This window comes from Pezoporus wallicus, unplaced genomic scaffold, assembly GCF_028554395.1.
Source record: "Pezoporus wallicus isolate ANWC-B61680 ecotype Strahan unplaced genomic scaffold, APGP_CSIRO_Pwel_v1 contig_4816, whole genome shotgun sequence".
NCBI classification, from domain to species: Eukaryota; Metazoa; Chordata; class Aves; order Psittaciformes; family Psittacidae; genus Pezoporus; species Pezoporus wallicus.
Window position 1 is genome coordinate 3,391,245 of NW_026640990.1, and position 22,132 is coordinate 3,413,376.

The following is a 22,132-nucleotide window of genomic DNA, read 5'->3' on the forward strand; positions in this document are numbered from 1 at the left end:
TTTCACAACCAGTATTCTGTCATTAGCAGTGCTCAGGTATTTAAAGCCAACTGGTGAATATTGTGCTGTCCCAGCCAGTTTTTCTCCCAGATGGCAGGGGACCCAGGTTTGTTGTGTCTTTTGAATCAATATTATGTGCAGCACCTCAGCCATACCTCCCCTGGCCCTTCATTATGTTAGTAGGTGGAGAAAAGCCCATCAGGTACAGAGCAAACATTTAGAGTAGGTTAGTGAGTGGTTATAGAGGGGCATATGACAGCTCTGTATGTCCATGCTTCACCATGGATGGGTAAATTGGGGCTTTGGGGAGACAGAGGGTTTGTGTTTGTGCCACTGAAGAGTTTTGTTCTGAAAACATTGCAAACCTCTGCTTCCTGTATTAAAATGGAGTTCTTCCTCTCTCTTGCTGACTTTCTTCAGTTGCCACTGGCTTTATCACCTCAATGACAGCTTTTTCTTTTTCTTTTTTTCTTCCTTGGCATGGACAGGTTAAAGGTTATCTAGACAGTGAGGTATGTAAGGCAAAGCCACTAATTAAGGTGTTGACATAATCTTATGCCCAGCATTGACATTCAGGAGTTAAGCTGGCATGGTAGCATATGGGCAGTGCGAAGTTATATTTTTTAGTTTCCCTCAAGCAGTGTCTTTGTTTTCTAAGTCTTGTGTTTGGAGGTAATTTTTTGAGAGACTCTCATGCACAGTAGTAGCAGTAAACAAAAGCAAGTATTAGCAATAACTATTTGTTTAATTTTGGTTGAAATTTGTCAGAGTAAAATCTGAGTTTGAAGGCAACTTTTATTATATGATATAAATTTATTATTGAATTATCTATTTTTACTTAATGGAAAATGTATCTTCACTTACAAATATTTAGACAGCTAAAATGTAGGGACAATTTTCAGCTGTCCTATCTTGTTTGTCCACAGCAAAACTTAGCACAGGGATTTTTCTTTAAACTGAATATAGAACTTGAAATAAAAATATGACTTCCTTTTAATTTCTCAGCCTCTCAAAGCAAATGCCACTGCCACCATTCTAAGGCCCAAGTTTTCCATACTTCACTATATTCTACTCCAATTTTGGTATGCTTTGCCAAGATGGCCGACATTTGCATATTTAACAGTCTGAAATATCCAGTCTGTCTTTTGTGAGTGGCTGCTCTCCTCAGGTTGAGAGATAAAGCAGGAAGAACTGTATTCTTTGTTTATGATGTTTGGCTTGTGAATATGTCAAGGAAAAGAATCTTTGTTGTTTTAATAGTTCTCCACATATTCACTTTAAGTACTCACTGCTAAGCTTCATAATTAACCTAGAGACTACCTGTTGCAATTTTTTAACTATTGCTTATCTTAATACAACTTGTAAGCGGCAAATATCTTCTGTACCATGTCCTTAAGGCAATCAGTACGTAATTGACTTAAAGATCTAAAGCAACTATCTTGCTGACATTGTGTTTACTGTTTGGAAAGCCAGATTAATTGTAGTATGTATTGCAGTTGTTGTATTATGTGCTACATCTGCTTTTAGTGAACGTTCTGTGTAAACGAGCAGCTGTCATTGCATACTGTTTCTCATACTCTGAAGAAAAATTCCCCAAACTTGTAATTGTGTACTTTAAAAATTAAAGAACTGTTGTCTTTAGATCACAAGTTCGTTTATTTCTTTTGTTTCTGGAGGAGCTGACTCAAGCATAGATGTCTCCTCCCTGTTTTGCAATAAGTAAATGAACAGAAGAGACTGTCCCAGGCCAATTGAAACTTGGCCACTGGAGTTCATGTTAATTCTCTTCAATCTGAGCAGCTAGACACGCACAAATCCACAGCATCCTGTGTGCCAGCAGCTAGCAGCAAATACTTCATTTACTGGAATTATTTGTACAAGCCTCCAGACTGCTACCATTTCAGAAACTGGGCAGATCAATTCTTTCCTTTTTGTGTGCGGTGTAGGTGACAACTGAGAAGGCTTTTAAAGGAAGTAACGTTTGCTTGAGCCTTTTCTCTTGTTTGCAGTTAGTTTGTAGTTTCTTCTGTGCTTACTGTGTGTGTGGGGGCATACAGCAGTGAATGCCAGCCCTACACAAAAATGTAAAATCATTAATTTATATTGGCTCAGGGAAAGGTTCAATATATCTGTGGTCACATTTGTGAATGATTTTAGGAAACGAATTCTAGGTAGCAAAGGAAGCCAGCAGGTGAGCATGGTACTTTAAATTTACAAAAGAGTGAAACTGCTTATTCCTGTAAGAAGAGTGGGAACAAGGGTTGGAGCTTTTGTATTTTTGATTAGGGCTTGTCATGCTTTCTGTAAAGAACAGTGATTTACTTACTCAGGCAGATAGCAAAGAGACAAAATACAAAAGCAGTTGTAATATGAAGGGAATTAGCAAGAGGCTCAACATCCAGTAAGTGTGCTTGGCAGTTAACTGTAGTAAAAACTGACATTTTGGGCCCTGGAATGTAATAAAATAGACTCTTATCATTGCAATTTAAATTACTTGTGAGTACAAACTTTTACAGTGAAAACTGGAATTAGCTGATGTATTGCGTTTGGATTTTTAGGAGCTTCTATCCATTAGTAGACACCTTGCAATGTCCCCCGTATTGTGTTTACATGTAAGCTGGAGACTGATGTAGTGTTCCATTCAGACTCCCATCCTTCTAGTTAAACTCAAGTTTGGGGCATACAAAAAAAAACCAAACATTTTATCAAGATGAGTGCTGAAATTTGCATCACACAGATGTTCAAGAGGCAATTAATTTTCCAAAGGTAAGTTTTGCTGTTGGTCTAGTACTGGAGAGAGACAGATGGAAATTAATCTGGAAATAGCTCAAGGATGATTTGTTTTGTTTTGTTTTTTTTCTTTAAAAGCCAATACTTGACATCTATCAGGTGTTTTTTTTAAGTATATCACAAATCAGTTTTCCTGCAGAGGAACAGTATGGGCAGCATTTTGTTCACTTGCTGTGAACCCCTCCCTAAAAAGGAAAGTGGAACCTTTAAGTAGGTTACTGATCTTCAGGAGAGGAAGTTCATTTCCCAGGTGAGCTGCAAAGTACCTGTCACTCTGGAGAAAATAATTTAATAACTGTGAATAAGAATAACCTTTCAGTGTAAAATAGATAAAGTGTTACAGTGCCATATGCTAATAGCCAAGCAACGGTAGATTATTATATTATTAAAATGTTTAATTCAGTATTCACATCAAAAACTCACATAAAAATCAAGATGCTGTATAAAAGCATCTTGAAGTTTTTATTCATCATAAATAATAACCACTAGGTGACTAATTCTTTTATTAGGTGCATCACACATGGATTTAGAAGGAAGGTGGAATATCACTTCCTTTATTTGCCTATTTGCATCCTGGAGACTACAGCTTGCACAGCAGTGATGCATGGAAAAAGCTATAACATTGCCATGCTGGCTTAAAAAAAAAAACAAACAACTGTGCACTTTTGCTCTTACAAAGTATGAAAAGAAATAGTCTTGTTCAGTGAATGGCAGAAACGAGTTTATAATATAACAATTTTAGAGTCAAATTTCATATGCTTATTATCATAACGTTAAAATATATATGGATAGTTCAAGTCCAAGATGTAGAAATGTTGTGTATGTAACAAGGATCTTTCTGTATCAGAAAATGGCTGCCTTCTGATAGCCTCAAAAAAGATTTATGTGCTTTTCTTCCTTAGTATCTTTCTCTTGTAGGCAATGTTATTTGTATGAGGTACATGGAAAGACAAAACAGGCAGTGCATGTGATTTGCTTCCACTTGAGTTCTCTTTCATAAGAGACTAATAAGCCATTAACTTAGTGTTAGACTATGGACCTTTAGACTAAAGTTTTACTGGATTGTCAGTAGTATAAGAAAACCCCTGTATTGCGCCCTTGTGAGTCTTTTGTTTGCATGCTCTGTGTACCAGCACCACACAGGTAGCTGGTGCAGACGTCATGCACTAGATTTTATGAACAATAAGCTGATGAATTTTCTAAATACTCAGATCTTATTTTTATTAGAAGTAAGGAAAAGTAAGTACTGTCACTAATGTGTGTTCTGTTAGAGCTCTACACTCAGTCTTTAACAATAGTTCACTATAATGCAAATAGTAAACCACCTAACAGGGCTTTTTATGCTTGGTGTTTTCAATATTTTGCTTGGTGTTTCCAGTATTTGCCCAAAACTGTTTTCCAGTGGCAACTACTGCAGCTGCTGGGCTTCTGACCTCAGCAGGCACCAGTCTGTGTTTTGCCTTGGCTCACAAACGTCCTGTTCCAGCTTTTGAGCTGCTTGTTGCTCTGCCTCCAGTATTAGCTCCTTGAGACCTGCCTGTAATCTGTTCTTGCAGAGGCTGTTTGCTGATGAGGATCTCTTCTCTTGGCATGGTCTGATTCTCTGTGGGATGTTGCATCTTGTCGCTGCGCTCAAGATCTTTACTTTGTATCTGATTATATGCTTAATGTTGTGCATTTGTATCCCCTGTGTTTGGGTTGGGGTGGGAAGCTTAGTACTCTCTGAAAGGCAGATAGACTCACAATGCATGATCTGACTATGCCTTGCTATAATTTGAAATAAGAATAATTTTTATGCACTTCATGTAATTGTTGCTACATGGTTAGCTCTCAAGAAAACATTTTTTTTTTATTATTGGACTTTCAGTTTTTCTCTTAAGAAAAAAAAAACACCAAAAAAAACCCATTCACTATGTTCATTAGGAATACAGTTCAAATAAGAACCTCTAAAAACATAATCCAGGAAAGGGCAATTTTTCTGGGGAGAACCCATTTCCCTCTGTAGAAGTGTGATACTAAAGCAGAGAATGTGGTAGACTACTTGTAATCATAACCAAAATTACCATATCTAGCTGTCTTTGGCTTTAGTCAACAGGTGTGATGTCCTGTCAGAAACCAGTTATTTCCATCTTTCTGAGAACATTTCTTTTCATACCAGTTCTCAAGAGGACAGTTTTGTCCTGTTCACTCAGGGGTACCTAGTACAGTAGTCTTTGCTAGAGACCAGCTGCATCCTCCTGTTCCAACCACATTATTAATACTTTCCCATAGTTGTATAAAAATCAGCTCACATATTGGAATGCAGTCAGTTACAGCAATCAGATATTAAAATGTGCAGCACTAATCAGGAAGCATGGAGGTGTGAAGTAAGTTTAGTTGGATTTGGATGTGGGAGAATTTGCAAAGAAGGTTCAGCCTGAGGCATGAACCTTTTCTCATTTGGGCTATGAGTCAGATGTTGTGATGTTTTTTATTTAGCAAAACGCAGCCGCAGTGATTTTTTTGCAAATGTGTAAGAAACTAAAATTACCTTGAGGCTTATGCATCAAAACTGTAACCTTGAATATGACTCTGTGTATGGTGAAGATGGTACTATTATTTATAGGATTGTTTTGGGTTGTTTTATGTCTTCTACTGAGTTGATCTTATAATACTATAGCTTTTTTCTTCACTTTATTTCATAGTTTTTTCCCCAGACATTGTGGTTCTGTGTTTGTGCTTTGAGGTGCAATGGTAACAGGCAGTTAAGTAATGAACTGTGAATTCATTGGTTCCATGCTGAAAAAATAAGACATAACGGACTTTGTGTCCCGCTGAGAGATTGCCTTGCGTTGAGTGGTTGCTTAGGCTAAAGGCTGAAGAACAACTGCCCAAGAAGTAGCAGAATTGCAGCATTACATGTGTCTTTTAGTTTCTGAATGCATTTATATAATATTTCTAATGACCTTTTTTAGAAAAAGTAAAATAAGGAATTTAAGCTGATTATGGTGATGAGAAACTGAAATTTTGTAACTGAAATGAAGTCTCTGACTACAATTAATTAATTCTTGTTTCTTCTTTTCAGGTTTTCTTCTTCTCCACCTTGGCCTTCTCCTTTCAAATCTGGTTATTTTTCCTGTTTAAGTTGCATATGTTCTGTTACTTTTTCCTTGCCTTACCTCTTTGCTTATGATTCAAGAAGTCTTTTCAACTTCATTTCCTCTGTCACTGGGTCCAAAATGAAGTCATCAATAGCTTATTTCTCCAAAACTAATAAGTTGTACAGGTAATCTATTTTTCTAAAGCTTATCTGATGCTTCTGGCTAATTTTCACTTAATTCTGGGCATTCTGAACCTTAATTTTCACTGCTCTGCTGGCATGTTTCAAGGCTATTGAGTGACCCAAATGTGGGATTCAGCTATGATTTGATGTACAAGTACACGTCATCTTATTTCTTTTCATTTGTGAGGCTACACCAAACAGATATTTCACTTTAAATAGCCATTTTACTTAAAGTAGCCTGTTACAGTTTTAGAGTTTTCTTTTAAGCTATACTGAAGTCTTTGAGAAACAAGATTCTTTGCTCTACCAAATGTTGAACAGCTTTTCTTCAGTTTTGTGTGTGTAAGGTTGGTGTTTTACCCAGTCTCTGATCCATGAATATTTGTGTGTGTGTCTGTATATGTGTCTATACATGCATTTTTATAAATGGTGCAAAGAAGTAAAGAGGAGATTGTAGGCTTCACTGTCCTGCAGTTGCTACAGTGCAAAATTGAAAAGCAATGCTTTGATGTGTCAGCAGCATGGACAGTGGGATTGAGTGCACCCTCGGGTAGTTTGGTGATGACACCAACCTGTGTGGTAGGGTCAACGCAGTGGGAAGAAGCAATGTGAAATTAATGATGTTCAAGGTCAAGTGCAAGGTCCTTCACATGGATCAGGGCAATCCCAAGCACAACTCCAGGCTGGGCAGAGAAAGGGTGAGAGCAGCCCTGATTACAAGGGCTTGAGGGTGTTGGTTGATGAGAAGCTCAACAGTAACCAGGAAGCCAACAGTACACTGGGTTGCATTGAAAGAAGCGTGACCAGCAGGTCAAGGGAAGTGATCTCCCCCTCTACTCCTGTGAATCCTCCAGTACTGCACACAGCTCTGGGACCCCCAACACAAGAGGTACGTGGACCTGTTGGAGTGAGTCCAGAGGAGGACCGCGAAGATGATCAGAGGGCTGGAGCACCTCTGCTAAGAAGACAGACTGAGAGAGTTGGGCTTATTCAGCCTGGAGGGGTGAAGGCTCCAGGGAGGCCTTAGAGGAGCTTTCAGTGCCTAAAGGGGGCCCACAGTAAAGCTGGAGTGGGACTTTTTTCAAGGGCATGTAGTGACGGGACAAACAGGAATAGCTTTAAACTGAAAGATGGGAGATTTAGGTTAGACATTGGGAAGTTCTTCACTATGAGGATGATGAGGCACTAACAGAGGTTGCCCCGAGAAACTATGGCTCCATCCCTAGTAGTGTTCAAGGCCAGGTTGGATGGGGCTTGGATCAACCTAGTCTAATGGGAGATGTCGCTACCCGTGGCATGGAGTTTGGAGCTAGATGGTCTTTAAGGTCTTTTCCAACTCAAACCTTGATGATCCTGTATTTACTGCTCCTCAGATGACTATGTAACAGCAACAAAAATGTAAAAAGAACAAAGGGTTACGTGGAAACTGCTTTCCCTGGTGCTGTGGCAGAAGCAGTGCAATAAACATCTACCCTTTCTCAGCCTCCTTGTTGTATTCTGCATAGAACAGAAATTCTTCTAAAAATGGCTTGAATTTAGATGCTAGTAAAATGGAAATTTGAGCTAAAGTTCTGAGAAGACAGTCTTTCAAATATGTGTGCAGATATAGGCAGTGATTCTAGCTCTTCCCAAGGATGTTTTGTAATCAGCCGTTTGTCCACAACAAACAAATCCCCTGGAATGCCCAGAGCCTCAGGATATGTCTCCTCTGAAGACACCGTTAATTGCTTGCAGCCATGTTGAGTTTTGTGATGCTTTGAGTAGGCTTTTGATCATGCCTAAGTTAACTAGTTGAAATCTCATTCAGAGATGATGACGCTGCAGTCCAAACTACAAAATAACAACAACAACAAAAAAAAACCCACAAGCTAAAACCACCACCTATGTTGTTGAGTATGTCGGAGGATACACAAAGAGTCAGCAGTGGTAAATGGCCCACAGCATTCTGCTTTAATACATGAGTAGCTTTTTTTTTCTCCTGTGGTTTGGATACCAGGAGGTGAAGGATGTACACTGAGCTGCATTGGAGAGAAGGTGAGAAGGCCTTTAAACTGATAAGCCAACAGCAAGAAGTGTCTGAGTAACAAATCTCCTTTTTTTTATTCAGTTGAGTTACTTTGCATATCCCTTTAATCATGAGCATTTGTTGCATGCTTTTAGCCTTAATGTTTCTTCTCCATGGGAACAAATTGAGGCTATTTCAAGACTATCTTGGCTATCATGAATCTAGTTTGGTCAATGGATATCCACTCTAACAGCTATATATGTAGTATTTCCTAATTTATTTTAAAATATTAAATTGATTCAATTCAGTTACCCATTTTTCCACATCAATAAGAAGTCCTTGACCTTTTTGATTAGCTCACTTGTTTTATAGACCTGTGTTTCATCTTGTTGTAGGATGAATGATGAACTCACATTTTCATTTGAGAACTTAGTGTGTTCTTTTGACTTTCTCTTTTTATTTTAACTTCTCATAAAGTTTAGTGTGGTTTTGCCAGTAATTTTGGGGCAAGTATTTTCACAGTTTGTCCTTAAAAATGTCAGGCCTGTTTGTGTCTTTATTTTAATTTGAGTTGTGCAAGTTCAGTAATACTCATGGGCTATTCAGATCCTAATCAGCTTCTTACTAAGAATGACTGTCATCTGCTTTGGTGTTGCCCAGTTGTCTAGCTATTTTTAGGATATTGTTATTTCTGTAACCTAAGTAAAGTCTGTTCATCCTGTAAACAAGCTAGATGCATAGCTGTGGTCTGAAGAGCTTACCCAGATGTTAAATGTGATGTCTGAATTGCAGGAGAGGCCTGCACAGTTAAATGGTTTAATTATTTTAAATACTTTTTGCCTGGCAAAAATCAGTGTAGATGCATTTGCACTGGCACAAACATATCTTTGCTTGGAGGAGTTTTGTTTTGTTTACTGAAATTTTGCACACAATAGTAGCAAAAGCTGGAGGCTTGCTTGTATAGCTGTGGACAAAGACAGAGGAGGTGGAAACTGCCAAAGTGCAGAGTGAGGAATTTGAGGGTAGGAGCAATAAAAGACCACTTGAAGACAGGAGTCTGCCAAATGAAGACTGTTGAGAAAAATTTCCAGCATTTTCTGTTGTGTAACTTGAGTTTTCTGTTTTATGTAAATATTCCCCCATTCTTGAGAAGGGGGGTGAGATCCGTTAAAATTAGTTTTACCTTTTCTATTCTTGGGGAAAATGATACTTCCCATCAAAGTCATTAAAAGATCGGTTACTGTGCAATGGCATGGGTTTTATATTTTGCAAGACACTAATCATGTTGTTTCTTATGAATCAAAATCTTTTCCAGTTTCTGATACTACACTTCTGTTTAAAGCACTAGAGCCTTACATGCTTTTAGCACACAGACCTCTTCTGAAGCCTTTGTTCTGTGTTTATAAGCTTTGATGTCTTATTTCTTCATTCATGCTAGGCATCTGTGCATTGCTGTAGCTCTAGTTTTATTTAAAGTATATTGCTGGCTGTATTCAAAACCTTAAAAATAAAAAAGGGGGAGGGGGAGAGGAGGAAGGGTGGGCAGGGAAATGGGATTTTCCCCCCAACCCACGGTAAAAATACATACCAGTGTTCCTTAGGGATGAAATATGGCACAACATCTTGATGATCGGATGGACACCTGGACAAAACTGGCATTGTTATGGCCCAAGCTGCAGCAAGAGCCATTTCTGTGGGAATTGGTTGATCTTGTTCAGTGGGTGGTCTCATGCTAGTTAAGGCTATGTGCAGGTGCTGTGGTCTGTTCAGATACTGACTTGGAGCGTGACTTTATGCTTGTCTGTAGTGACAGTACTATATATACATTACACCTGCTATACCTTTAAGTCTGGCAATCCTTGTCGTGCTTTTAATAGTGCCATTTATCTTGTTTTGGACTTTGTTGAGAATGCGTTGCAACAGTTGCACTCTGTGGGTGTTTCAAATATACGTAGAGCTTTGTCCAACAAATATTTTTGTCTTAATACTGAGGCAAGGTGGTATTTCTTGTTTCTAAATAAAAAAAAAAAATATATATATAGCTGTTAATCCATGGAATAAATAGTTCCACCTGTAAAATAGGTGGCAGGGAGAAGTTTTATGTTCAGCCCCATCTAATCTAAATACAACAGCAAACATATATCACTTGTCATATGCAAGTACTGAACACCCTAAGTTTGTGGTTCCAAGAAGTAATAAATTGTCTGCAATCGTTTTGAATGTATTTGGCTCCTTATTGGTGGCAACAGCTAAGTCAGCTGTTTTAATTACTCCCGTGTATTGATGCTCAAAGACCTTACATGTTTGTTTCATCCCTACTTGGGTAGGAATTCTAAAAACAGTTTTCAGATAGGAACGCTAAAAGCAGTTTTCAGGTACTGCCCAGTTTCGGGCTTTTCCACACAATACTTTGGATTATAACCAGAGAGCTGAAAATAAAGGTAAATGCTGATTCCATTAGTAATAGATTTTCTGTATTTAACAGACAGTTGTTTGAGGTCAAATGCAGCCTGATCTGCACTGGGTTTGCAAGAAGCTTGGGAGAAACTTGCCTTTTATTTCCTGGTAAATGTGCTTGTGGTGTAGTGCTTTAAAAACTGAAACAGAAAGTCCTGTACTTTGAAAATAACTAACTTAGCCAGGAAAAAAAAAAAACACAACCAGAAAAACAGGCAGCTTCTCTAGCTCATTTTTCTTAATGATTGGTCCAATGAGAGAGTGTTTAGAGTTGTGATCAAAAGGAGAGTTTATATAATGATAGGTAATTTAATAAGTGTATCTTGCCAGACCTTCACTGGAAGACACTATTGAAACTAAGGGTTATTTAATCTCAGGGAGGGAAAAAAAGGTAGAACAAGAACCAGTGAACTTAAGTGTTAGAAAGCAGGCACGTATCTGGGAGGCCGAAATGGAGGAACCATTAGAGCAGACAGTTCTCTGCTTTTCCACGCTTTCTAGAGGAAACTGTACAAGCAGACTAATTGATTACACAGAGAGGTATGTTTAAGAAATTTAAAGGTCTGTAATGTACAGAAAATCGGGTTACGCAATCTACTTGCCTCTATATATTTTTAATGAATTACTAAACTGATCTATTTTTTCGGTGTTTTAATATTATTTAGGTACTGTTGGTTTACCTGCAGAGCCTACATAATTTCAATGCACTTTCAACTCCTGCAAAGCCAGTTCAAAGAATTCAAAATCTGTTAGTTGCAGCTGACTCTTCTCATGGAGAATCATAGAATCATAGAATAGTTAGGGTTGGAAAGGACCTTAAGATCATCTAGTTCCAACCCCCCTCCCATAGGCAGGGACACCTCCTACTAAACCATGTCGCCCAAGGCCTCATCCAACCTGGTCTTGAACACTGCCAGGGATGGAGCATTCACAACCTCCCTGGGCAACCCATTCCAGTGCCTCACCACCCTAACAGGAAAGAATTTCCTGCTTATATCCAATCTAAACTTCCCCTGTTTGTTTTAACCCATTACCCCTTGTCCTGTCACTACAGTCCCTAATGAAGAGTCCCTCCCCAACATCCCTATAGGCTCCTTCAGATACTGGAAGGCTGCTACGAGGTCTCCACGCAGCCTTCTCTTCTCCAGGCTGAACAGCCCCAACTTCCTCAGCCCGTATTCATACAGGAGGTGCTCCAGTCCCCTGATCATCCTTGTGGCCCTTCTCTGGACTTCTTCCAACAGTTCCATGTCCTTTTTATGTTGAGGACCCCAGAACTGCACACAATACTCCAGGTGAGGTCTCATGAGAGCAGAGTAGAGGGGCAGGATCACCTCCGTCAACCTGCTGGTCACACTCCTTTTGATGCAGCCCAGGATACGGTTGGCTTTCTGGGCTGCGAGCGCACACTGAAGCTGGCTCATGTTCATTTTCTCATCGGCCACCACCCCCAAGTCCTTCTCTGCAGGGCAGCTCTGAATCTCTTCTCTGCCCAACCTGTAGCTGTGCCTGGGATTGCTCCGACCCAGGTGTAGGACCTTGCACTTGGCATGGTTAAACTTCATGAGGTTGGCATCAGCCCACCTCACAAGTGTGTCAAGGTCCCTCTGGATGGCATTCCTTCCCTCCAGCCTATCAACCGAACCACACAGCTTGGTGTCATTGGCAAACTTGCTGAGGGCGCACTCAATCCCACTGTCCATGTCACCAACAAAGATGTTAAACAAGACCGGTCCCAAGACCGGTCCCAACACCGATCCCTGAGGGACACCACTCATTACTGGTCTCCAGCTGGACATTGAGCCATTGACCACAACTGTTTGTGTGCAGCCATCCAGCCAGTTCTTTATCCGCCAAGTGTGGTTCATCCATGAAATTGATGTCTCTCCAATTTAGAGACAAGGATGTTGTGTGGGACAGTGTCGAACGCTTTGCACAAGTCCAGATAGATGACATCAACTGCTCTACCCCTGTCCATCAGTTCTGTACCCCAATCATAGAAGGCCACCAAATTGGTCAGGCAGGATTTCCCCTTAGTGAAGCCATGCTGGCTGTCACCAAGCACCTTGTTGATTTTCATGTGCCTTAGCATGCCTTCCAGGAGAACCGGCTCCAAGATTTTGCCAGGCACAGAGGTGAGACTGACTGGTCTGTAATTCCCTGGTCATCCATTTTCCCCTTCTTGAAAATGAGGGTTATATTCCCCTGTTTCCAGTTGTTGTGAAGTTCACCTGACTGCCATCAGGACCCATGGACTTGTGCACATTCAGATTTTTAAGATGGTCTCGAACCAGATCCTCTCCTACAGTGGGTATAAGGTCTTCATTCTCACAGTCCCTGTATCTGCCTTCCAAGACTTTGGTGGTTTGGTCAGAGCATTTGCCAGTGAAGACCGAGGCAAAGAAGTCATTCAGAACCTCAGCCTTCTCCAAATCCAGAGTAGCCAGTTCTCCTAAGAGCTTTCTGAGGGGGGCCTACATTGTCCCTAGTCTGTTTTTTATTTGCTATATACCTATAGAATCCCTTCCTGTTATCTTTAACATCCCTAGCCAAGTTTAATTCTAACTGGGCCTTAGCTTTCCTAACCTGGTCCCGAGCTTCCCAGACAACATCCCTGTACTCTTCCCAGGCTGCTTGTCCTTGCTTCCACCTTTTATAAGCCTCTTTTTTCATTTGAATTTTCCTCAGCAGCTCCTTATCCATCCAAGGAGGTCTCCTGGCCCTCCTGCTGCACTTCCTTCTAGTTAGGAAGCAACTCTCCTGATCTTGTAGCAGGTGATCCTTGAATATCAACCAAGAGTCTTGGGCCCCCCTGCCCTCTAGGGCTATATCCCATGGAACCTTACTAATCAGGTTCCTGAAGAGGCCAAAGTCTGCTCTTTTGAAGTCCAGGGCAGTGAGCTTACTGCATGCTCTTCTCACTGTCCTGAGGATCTCAAATTCGAGCATCTCGTGATCGCTGCATCCAAGGCTGCCCTGGAATGTCACATTTCCAACGAGCCCTTCCCTGTTGGTGAGCACGAGGTCAAGCATGGCACCTCTCCTTGTCGGCTCCTCTATTACTTGCAGAAGGAAGTTGTCTTCCACACAATGGAGGAACCTCCTGGATTGCTTGTGCTGGGCTGTACCATCCCTCCAACAGATGTCAGGGTGGTTGAAGTCCCCCATGAGAACAAGGGCCTGTGAACCTGAGGCTTTTCCTCTCTGTCTATGGAGTGCTTCATCCGCAGGTTCTCCTTGATCTGGCAGTCTGTAACAGATCCCCACAGTAATGTCTCCCATAGCTATATTCCCTTTAATCCTGACCCACAAACTCTCATTGGACTGAAGAGCCTGTAACCTTCCATTCCAACACTCCAGTCATAGGAGCCATCCCACCATGTTTCTGTGATGCCTATTATATCATACCCCTGTAGACGTGCACACATCTCTAATTCCTCTTGTTTGTTCCCCATGCTACGGCATTTATATAGAGGCATCTGAGCCGAGCTCCAACTGAAGCCGACTCATTGGCTGGAGCAGCTGGGATATCTCTACATTGCTCCAAGCATTTATTATAGGTGCTAAAGAAGTCTGAGCAGATGTCATATCAAAATTTTGCTTCCTTGAAGAGCGAGCAAGTCTCAAAAGAAGAGTGCTTAACTTAAAAATGAGTTGGCTCATATCCAGTATCAACCACTGTGTCATTGAGAAATTATTTTTTCAAAGATTTTGTAGTATATTTCAGAATTGTAACTTGCATCAGTGGATTCTTTTTTTACTTAGTGGCTGCTGCTTTACTTTTGTTTTGAGCTTTTTTTTGTGCAAAAAGAACACAGAAAGGTAAATGTAGAAAGACAGAGGGTTTTTTGCTGAAGCTGTCAGTATCGGCAAGAAAGGAATTCTGCTGAGATGAGAAATAGGTAAAATAAGTATTCTAAAATGTCTTTTCAGCCATGGCTAAACAAATAGTATTATGGAATGGTAATCATCATCTTTGTTACTAAGAAGATGACAGGCTTGATTTCAGATATTTTTCATACTTGTAACCAAATGTGTATTAAAATGTAATGTTCACAAATATGTGAAAAATCAGCCCCAAGGTGGTGGTGGTTGGATTTTGTTTTTTTCCTGGTTGCTTCTAAAAAGTGCTTTAGGCATACATAGTGTGCTAGAATCTGCTCCTGGGAATTTCTGCCTGTGACATCCACTTCAAATATCATTCACAGCTTAAACATATTAGAACCACATGGCTCACTGTCAACTTAGAAAATAATTGCTCTTAAGGCTATTTTGTTTGGGGATTGGGTTGTTGTTGTTAATTTTAGGCTTTTTTTACTTTGCTACATTGTGTAAAGGCTGAAGCAGCAGATTTTTGGAGCTTCTGTAGATGCAGTGTGCATACCATGTTTTTGCAACTACAGTTGTTCAGTTTTGTAAAATTAAATATGTTTCTCAGAACTCAAAATGCTGCATTTTTCTTGACTTTTATGAAACTTAGCAGAGAATCCTGTGTTCCTTCAGTGTTTCTGTATCTTCAGCCTAATGTGCTCAGAACTTCCCAGTGGTAAAGACTAGAGATTTTTTTTCTTCTTGGAACAAAAAGAGTATCCAGACATGGCTTAAACAGTTTCAATTTTCAATTGAATACCAGGTTTACAATCTAAAGCTGTATTTTTTGACATTTCTTTAGTAAAGTGATTTTTCAATCATTGAGATGATGGGAAAGGCAGACACATTGTGTTACAGCTATTGAGAGTATATTTATTTTCACATACCCTGACATGTGTGTATCTGCCTAGCATAATGAATTAAATGAGTTCATTAGCAGGAATAGGTTTTAGATTTTTATGGGGTTGAGAACAGTTCATCCCATCACAGGCGAAAAAGCACTGTTACACTGAAAAAGGGCAGAGGACTCAAGAACTGGGGAAAGAAATTGGCATTACCTGCAAAATTATACCCTTGATTCTAATACTTAAATATTTTTTTTGTTTGCTTTAATTGAAGCTGTATGTAATGTTTTGACAGTAATTTTGCATTGTGGCACTTTATGCTTCTGGACACCAGATGGTGCTGCTAAACTATCTCATGTGTAATTTTCACACTTTTTAGAGTAATTGATACTTGATCTAGTTCCAGAGTCAGTTCTGTACTATCCAACCAGGTGTTTATGCCAGGATGCAGAACTGTACCTGATAGCTCAGCACACTACCACCTACTGTTTAATGACAGTGGTCTGAAAATTACAATGTAAACAAATATGTTGTAGAATTAATATTTTGGATCTGGCTGTGCAAAAACTGCTATCAGCTGGTGTTCCTCCTGGTATATAGCTTAGTAGCAAATCTTAATTTTTATGAACTTGACGATTCAAATTATTAAAGTGTCATTTAAATTTGATTTAGTAAACTTCAATCAGAAAACTTCTGGTGGAGCCACCTTTGTTGAGAGGTTAAAGCTGCAAATTTCCAGAGGCTAAATATAATGATATGATGATGAGGGTTGATTTGAGTTTGCATTTTTTTCATAGACATTGTTTTTGTTAATCTTGAGTGAGGCCATGAAAAAGCTTTCAGTTGTCCTCTGTTAATATTTGTTTGGAAGACATGATGGTTTAGGTACATAATTTCATTGCAGAGAACATTTTTAGTACTGTGATGTATATTTAGCATTTGATTTTATTTTAAGTTGGTTATCATGTTTGATAAACTCATCTGGGAATCCTAATCGTGGGGCTGAAGGGATGGAACAATACATTTGGTGCTGAATACAAAAGATTGGTGGTACAGTTTATCACTGAGCTATAAATAATGCATTCAAAGTTATTTAGGCAATTAGAAAGATTTTTAGATATTTTTCTTTATTTTCCTTATGTGTCTGTCTGTCTTTTATAGATCCTCATATTAAAGTCTCTGGAAAAAAGGAAAATGTTAAAGAAGCTAAAGAGAAAATCATGTCTGTCTTGGACACAAAAGTAAGAAAGAACTTCTTTAGAATGACACCTTATCCCCCTGTTTTGTGATGACATTGTTCTCTTTAATGGGCTCATTTAAACAGAAGTTACTTATGGATGTTCTGAAACCAAGACTCCAATATATTTTTCCTGGATGTTGACATTTGATGTATACACATATATTTAAACATGCTACAACAGAATACTTGCTTAATGCATTTTTTCCAGAACAGAACTATATAGAAATAATATTTCCAGCCATATGACTAAAAGCATGCACAGTATCATCACTGGATTGCGTTTTTTTACTTCAAAATCTGAAATACAGTTTCACTGCAAACAGTAGATAATGCAGCAATTTCAGCAAAACTATAATTTTGTTTCTGTTTGAAGTTCAATTTCAGGAGCATTTATGCAGTTCTGTTTCTAACTGTTACTGCATTTTTATTCTCTGAAACATTAGGACCAGAATCATCTAGATTTTGTTCAGGGGTTTCATATATTAACCAGATTTTCTTTTCATCGAATAGCAAGACTTTTGTGGCAGTGTGTATGGCTTCTGCATAGTTGTATGCCAACTTTCTGTTTCTCTGAACAGATTGCCAAAAGGAACTCTCCAGTGATAAGCACCATTTTTTCTTAACAGCTATTAACAACATTATCATGGACTGTTAACAGTACAGTTTCTAATAACAGCTGTTGGCAGTGTTTGTGTGTTTTAAAAACTGATGTACCAGTAAAATCTGGTATGTTTGTTAACGGAGAAGAAAACCCTGTTATTTTAGGTCCCATGGCTTTGATTTGCCAGACTGCCTCATATGATGCTGTGATAGATCAGACACAAGTGAGTGACTGCAATTGAAAGAACATAGAATTAAAAAAAGTTAGAATGGATTGCCAAAGGACATGTAAACCCCAGTTGATAAAAGCGAGTATATGTTTTAAAAGCCTTAGACATTTTTTTGAAGATATATTTTGGGGTATGTATTTTTGTTATTTTCTCACTGGAAAGAAAATGTGAATGGTTTAGCATCTAAGATCTATATTAAAAACATCTTACTTGAGTAGAAACTAAGCCATAGCAAAAAATACTTTGGAAATACAATTTTGGATGTCATCCTTGAAGTTACATTACTCTAAAATACTCGGGTTCTGCTGTGAACAAATCTAATCATGGGTACTTGATTTCCAGAGCAATCGGGTAACCTTGAAGATGGATGTTTCGCATACAGAACATTCTCATGTGATAGGTAAAGGTGGCAATAATATTAAAAAGGTGATGGAGGAAACAGGATGCCATATCCATTTTCCAGACTCAAATAGGAATAATCAAGCAGAGAAAAGCAACCAAGTAAGTACTGTTTACTATTTAACTCATTTATACTGTATTCCTGAAAGTATAAAAAAAAATCTCTACATACTACTACTTTCGTCAATTTGGGCTTTTTGGCTGGGAAATAGATTTTTGGTATTTACACTCTGTGGAAAGCACGGGACTTCCAAAGTGAGCAAATCTCTAAAAACAGATGGAAACAATTTGTGAAGGCTCACAAATCATTTAAATTTTTTTAAATTAACATTATTTTGAGCATATGGAAGTCAACAACTTAGTGCAAATGGTAGAGAAGTGGTATGAAGATCACTGGTTTGTAAATGTTTTGCCTGTTCAACACCTGACATATTTAGAATATTGATTAAGTTGGTGCTTTTGGTTTATAATGTAACTTAGTTGAAAAACTAATCTTGGTGGATAGTCAATAAAATTGGATGCCCTATTATAAGACTTCAGCTTTCTTGGAATAAGCCATTGCACCAGGTTTTTACTGTTTTTTTTTTCTAATGCTGATACTACTAGAATGTTCAAGTCTTTCACTGTATTTAGAATTTCCTTTTGTGCATCTGAGTGGGTGCTGAGCAAAATGCAGCAATTTCAAAACATTCAAGAAAACCTGCTGTTGTTGAACATTAGCACTGAGCACATGTATACACAGTAGTAATTCTTCATTTGATCCAAACTACTGCTTAGTTTGCTGTATCTTTTTTTTTTGTTATTTAAGCCTATGTAACCTAATATGCTATAATATTACTTGATTACTTTTTAAACTGATTTTGGTTTTCAGCTACTGTTTAGAGAACGCTTAAGATGCCAGTGGGTGTAAAAGAAGTGTTGGGGTTTTTTTTTAATCTTATTTTTATTTTTTAAGAGAACACAGATACCTGAATAACATTTCCAATGCCTCATTTGAAAATGTGATGCTCTATTTTCTATATTCTTGCTCTTCCAGGTGTCTATTGCAGGACAGCCAGCTGGAGTGGAGTCCGCAAGAGTTAGAATTCGGGTAATAGTCTATTTCAGTATAGTGTTCCCTTGAAAACACCTGAAAGGGGAAAAAAATATAGTTTTGAAAAACCTAGGGTTTTCTGGCTCTGGCTTATGACAGCAGTAGTAGGATAACATGTGAGTATCCATATGAGTAAAATGTAAAGAGCATTGTAAAAGCAGTGATTTGCATACTGGCCAAACTTAACTAGCTCAAGGTGGACCTTGAACACAAAGTCTACAGTATAAACAAGATGTAATAAAGAATCCCACACAGTGTTTTGAATTACGTTTTAATTTAGCCTCCACAGATGGCCTGTAGACAGTCAGGCATTCTGTGTGGATTTATGACTTGAAAAAGGCAATTACTGCCTTTTGAATTTAACCAATTTTATGTATAATTTGTGTAAATAATTTGGTGGAATTTAGTTCCATTCTCTACTTGTAGCACTTTTTAATCTTTACCTTCTAGTTTTGACATGTATGTGTATTCTGCTATGGATAATTATAAATCTAATTATTAAAACTTGCAGTTGTTGTAGTCGGGTATGTCACTTGCAAAACCTTGGTCTTGACAGATATTAAAGCTGATTTGATGTTTATGTAGCTTTGTAGTTGACTTCAGGATGGGTGAAGGGGAACACAGGAAACCAACCTGTGCAGGAGAAAAGCCTGTACAAGCCAAAAAACTCTCTTCCCTGTAAGAATTGGTGACTTTTTCCAACTCAAGACATGAATAATTAATATTTTTATTAATGAACCCTGAACAGAGGATCTCTTATGTCGGAGTAATCATCATTTACTGATACATTATAATTCAGTAATAAAATTGTTGTAGTTTTAGTGAGTATGACTTGATTTTCAATATTTGCTCATCATTGTTGTAGGAGCTGCTTCCATTGGTACTCATGTTTGAATTGCCTATTGCTGGAATTCTCCAACCAATCCCAGATCCTAATTCTCCCACAATTCAGCATATATGCCAGACATATAATATTTCAGTTTCCTTTAAACAACGCTCTCGAATGTATGGTGCTACAGTCATTGTCAGAGGGTCACAGAACAACACTAGTGCTGTGAAGGTAATATGTCTTCTTAAGTAGGTTTCTGCATGTCATAAATAGATCCATAGTTTAGATACTTAGGAACTATATTGGTGTTACATCCTGCCTCATCAGTACATGTTATTGTATGGTCACTTTGGAAGCCTGAGGGTTTGGGGTTTGGGGGGTTTTTAAATAACTGGTGTAGGTGATGTCTAAAAATGCATAGAAAATAGTTTTACGTTTAGGATTTATCATTATTTGTGCTAAGCTTTCAGTCTGTTTTTCATCTCTTGTACACCTGTTCAGGTTGTGCAAAATTGACCCAAAAGATGGGTCTTACCCATATTTTAATAAAAAAAAAACAACCAAACAAAAACAACAACAAGAATAAACTACCACAAGACAAGCCCACCCAGACCATTAATTCCTCATGCTTTGATCTTCGCAATGTGCACTGAAGTATATAACCTTGAAAATTGCCCTAACATTCAATAAAACTTGTCTTGTGAAACTAGGATTGGGAGATACAAATTTAACAGTTGAGGAAAGGAACTTCCATGAGCCTATTTACCTTGATAAAATAAATTTTCTTAAGAACTGGAAGTGTGACAGATTGATACAGTCTTGGATGGGTGTATCTCAAGCCAGTAAGAACATCTTGGGCTAAAATTAAAAGACACATTTTGCAAGTATATCTACCCAAATCTCAGTCGCCTTTCTTATTGCTGTATGTGGGCACAGAAGGTCTATTAGGATCAAACCGTTTGACATTGCCTTATTGCTTACAATGATAATTAAATGCTGCGTTTGGTCACGAAATAGGAATAGCAGGTAGAGTTTAGTCCATCTGTTACCTTTAACAAATCAAATAGGTTTTTAAACAAAACAGTTTTATTTTTCTTGAATGTGGAATGTAGGAGAAATGTGGAAACATTCTGTAATGGTGGTTTGTTATGCCTGTGAGTGTTGTTTTACCACTTTCTTGCATTTCCCCCACAGGAAGGAACAGCCATGCTTTTAGAACACCTAGCTGGGAGCCTGGCCTCTGCAATCCCTGTGAGCACACAACTAGACATTGCAGCACAGCATCATCTCTTTATGATGGGTCGAAATGGCAGTAACATCAAACATATCATGCAGAGGACTGGTGCTCAGATCCACTTCCCTGACCCTAGTAACCCACAGAAGAAATCCACTGTCTACCTCCAGGGCACAATTGAGTCTGTCTGTCTTGCTAGGCAATATCTCATGGTAAATGCTTTCAGTGAAACTTCCTTGAAAAAATGCCAGATTAAAGCAAATATGCTCATTCTGCACTTATTTATGGGTCAAATATAAGTTAGATGCTTAGAGAGGAAGTATCACTACTCAAATTGCAAAAAGCTGATTCAGCAGAGTGCTCTATTTTTGTCAGTGACTTGTGAATGTTTGCAGTTAGCTAAAGTATTTCTAATACCTGGTGTCACGATTTGAAAATGACCTTGTAAAATAAATACAACATAAGTAATTCACATCTACACTAACAATATGCTTCTGGGTGAAAGGCAGATTTTTGGAGGGTTTTGTTGTTGGGTAGTGGGCTGTTTGTTTTGCCAACCTGCCTTTCCATGTTTGTCAGATAAGTAGGTTTCTTTTGGGAGGAAGTAGCAGGAATTTCTTAGTTCCTATGTAGGTGAGTTTTCAAGGAAACTGGGGAACCATAGTAAATAAGTACTCATCCTGTAGTCTTAAATTCTTACTAGTACCATAGTCTCCATATTACAAGACCTGTTATAAAAAATAGCTCTGGTGATAAATGTTATTAGTACAGATTTTTCTTCTATTGGTCATTAGGCTTCACAGGAGCCTTTAGGCATTGTTGTAGTACTAATGTTTGTACATGGATTTTTATATACATGGATATTTACAAATAACACATGAGAGGATTGGACTCAAATCTAATTCAAAGCTGGTATCAGGATAAACCACAATACCATTAAAATCCAGAAGTCCGTATCTTTTACATTGCACTGTGCCATGCTTAAGGGTGGAAAACAAAAGCATAGTGTTTATATAGTTATATTCATTATTACTATTTTCTAGAGTACAGTTGTCTGAAAATGGTAAGAGGCCCTTATTCTATGCATTTCCTTAGTGAGATTTAAATAGCATTTTTCTGGAGGGTCATGAAGTAGAAGGAAATGCAAACAAGCAATCATATGAACATCAAAGTACACCTTTACTCTAGAAACTTAGAATTATACAAGGGCTGGTTTGTTTTTTTTTTTGATGTTGAAGCTTGATTTAATCCCAGACACATCAGGACAACTTAGTATCC

General features: G+C 38.5%; 1 protein-coding gene across 2 annotated transcripts in view; it reads left to right on the forward strand.

The window, feature by feature from the left end:
* BICC1 (BicC family RNA binding protein 1) overlaps positions 1-22,132 on the forward strand; it is a 116,750-nt gene that overhangs the window by 71,200 nt on the left and 23,418 nt on the right. Inside the window, exons 1-6 of one of the 2 annotated variants that reach the window (XM_057421541.1) lie at positions 5,779-6,055; positions 16,391-16,470; positions 17,642-17,800; positions 18,735-18,788; positions 19,657-19,851; positions 20,815-21,066. In XM_057421541.1, the coding sequence (XP_057277524.1) occupies positions 16,450-16,470; positions 17,642-17,800; positions 18,735-18,788; positions 19,657-19,851; positions 20,815-21,066 (681 nt within the window). In that variant the 5' untranslated portion in view covers positions 5,779-6,055; positions 16,391-16,449. Of the gene's footprint in view, positions 1-5,778; positions 6,056-16,390; positions 16,471-17,641; positions 17,801-18,734; positions 18,789-19,656; positions 19,852-20,814; positions 21,067-22,132 lie in introns of those variants that run through there. The other variant, XM_057421540.1, reaches the window with a different exon arrangement.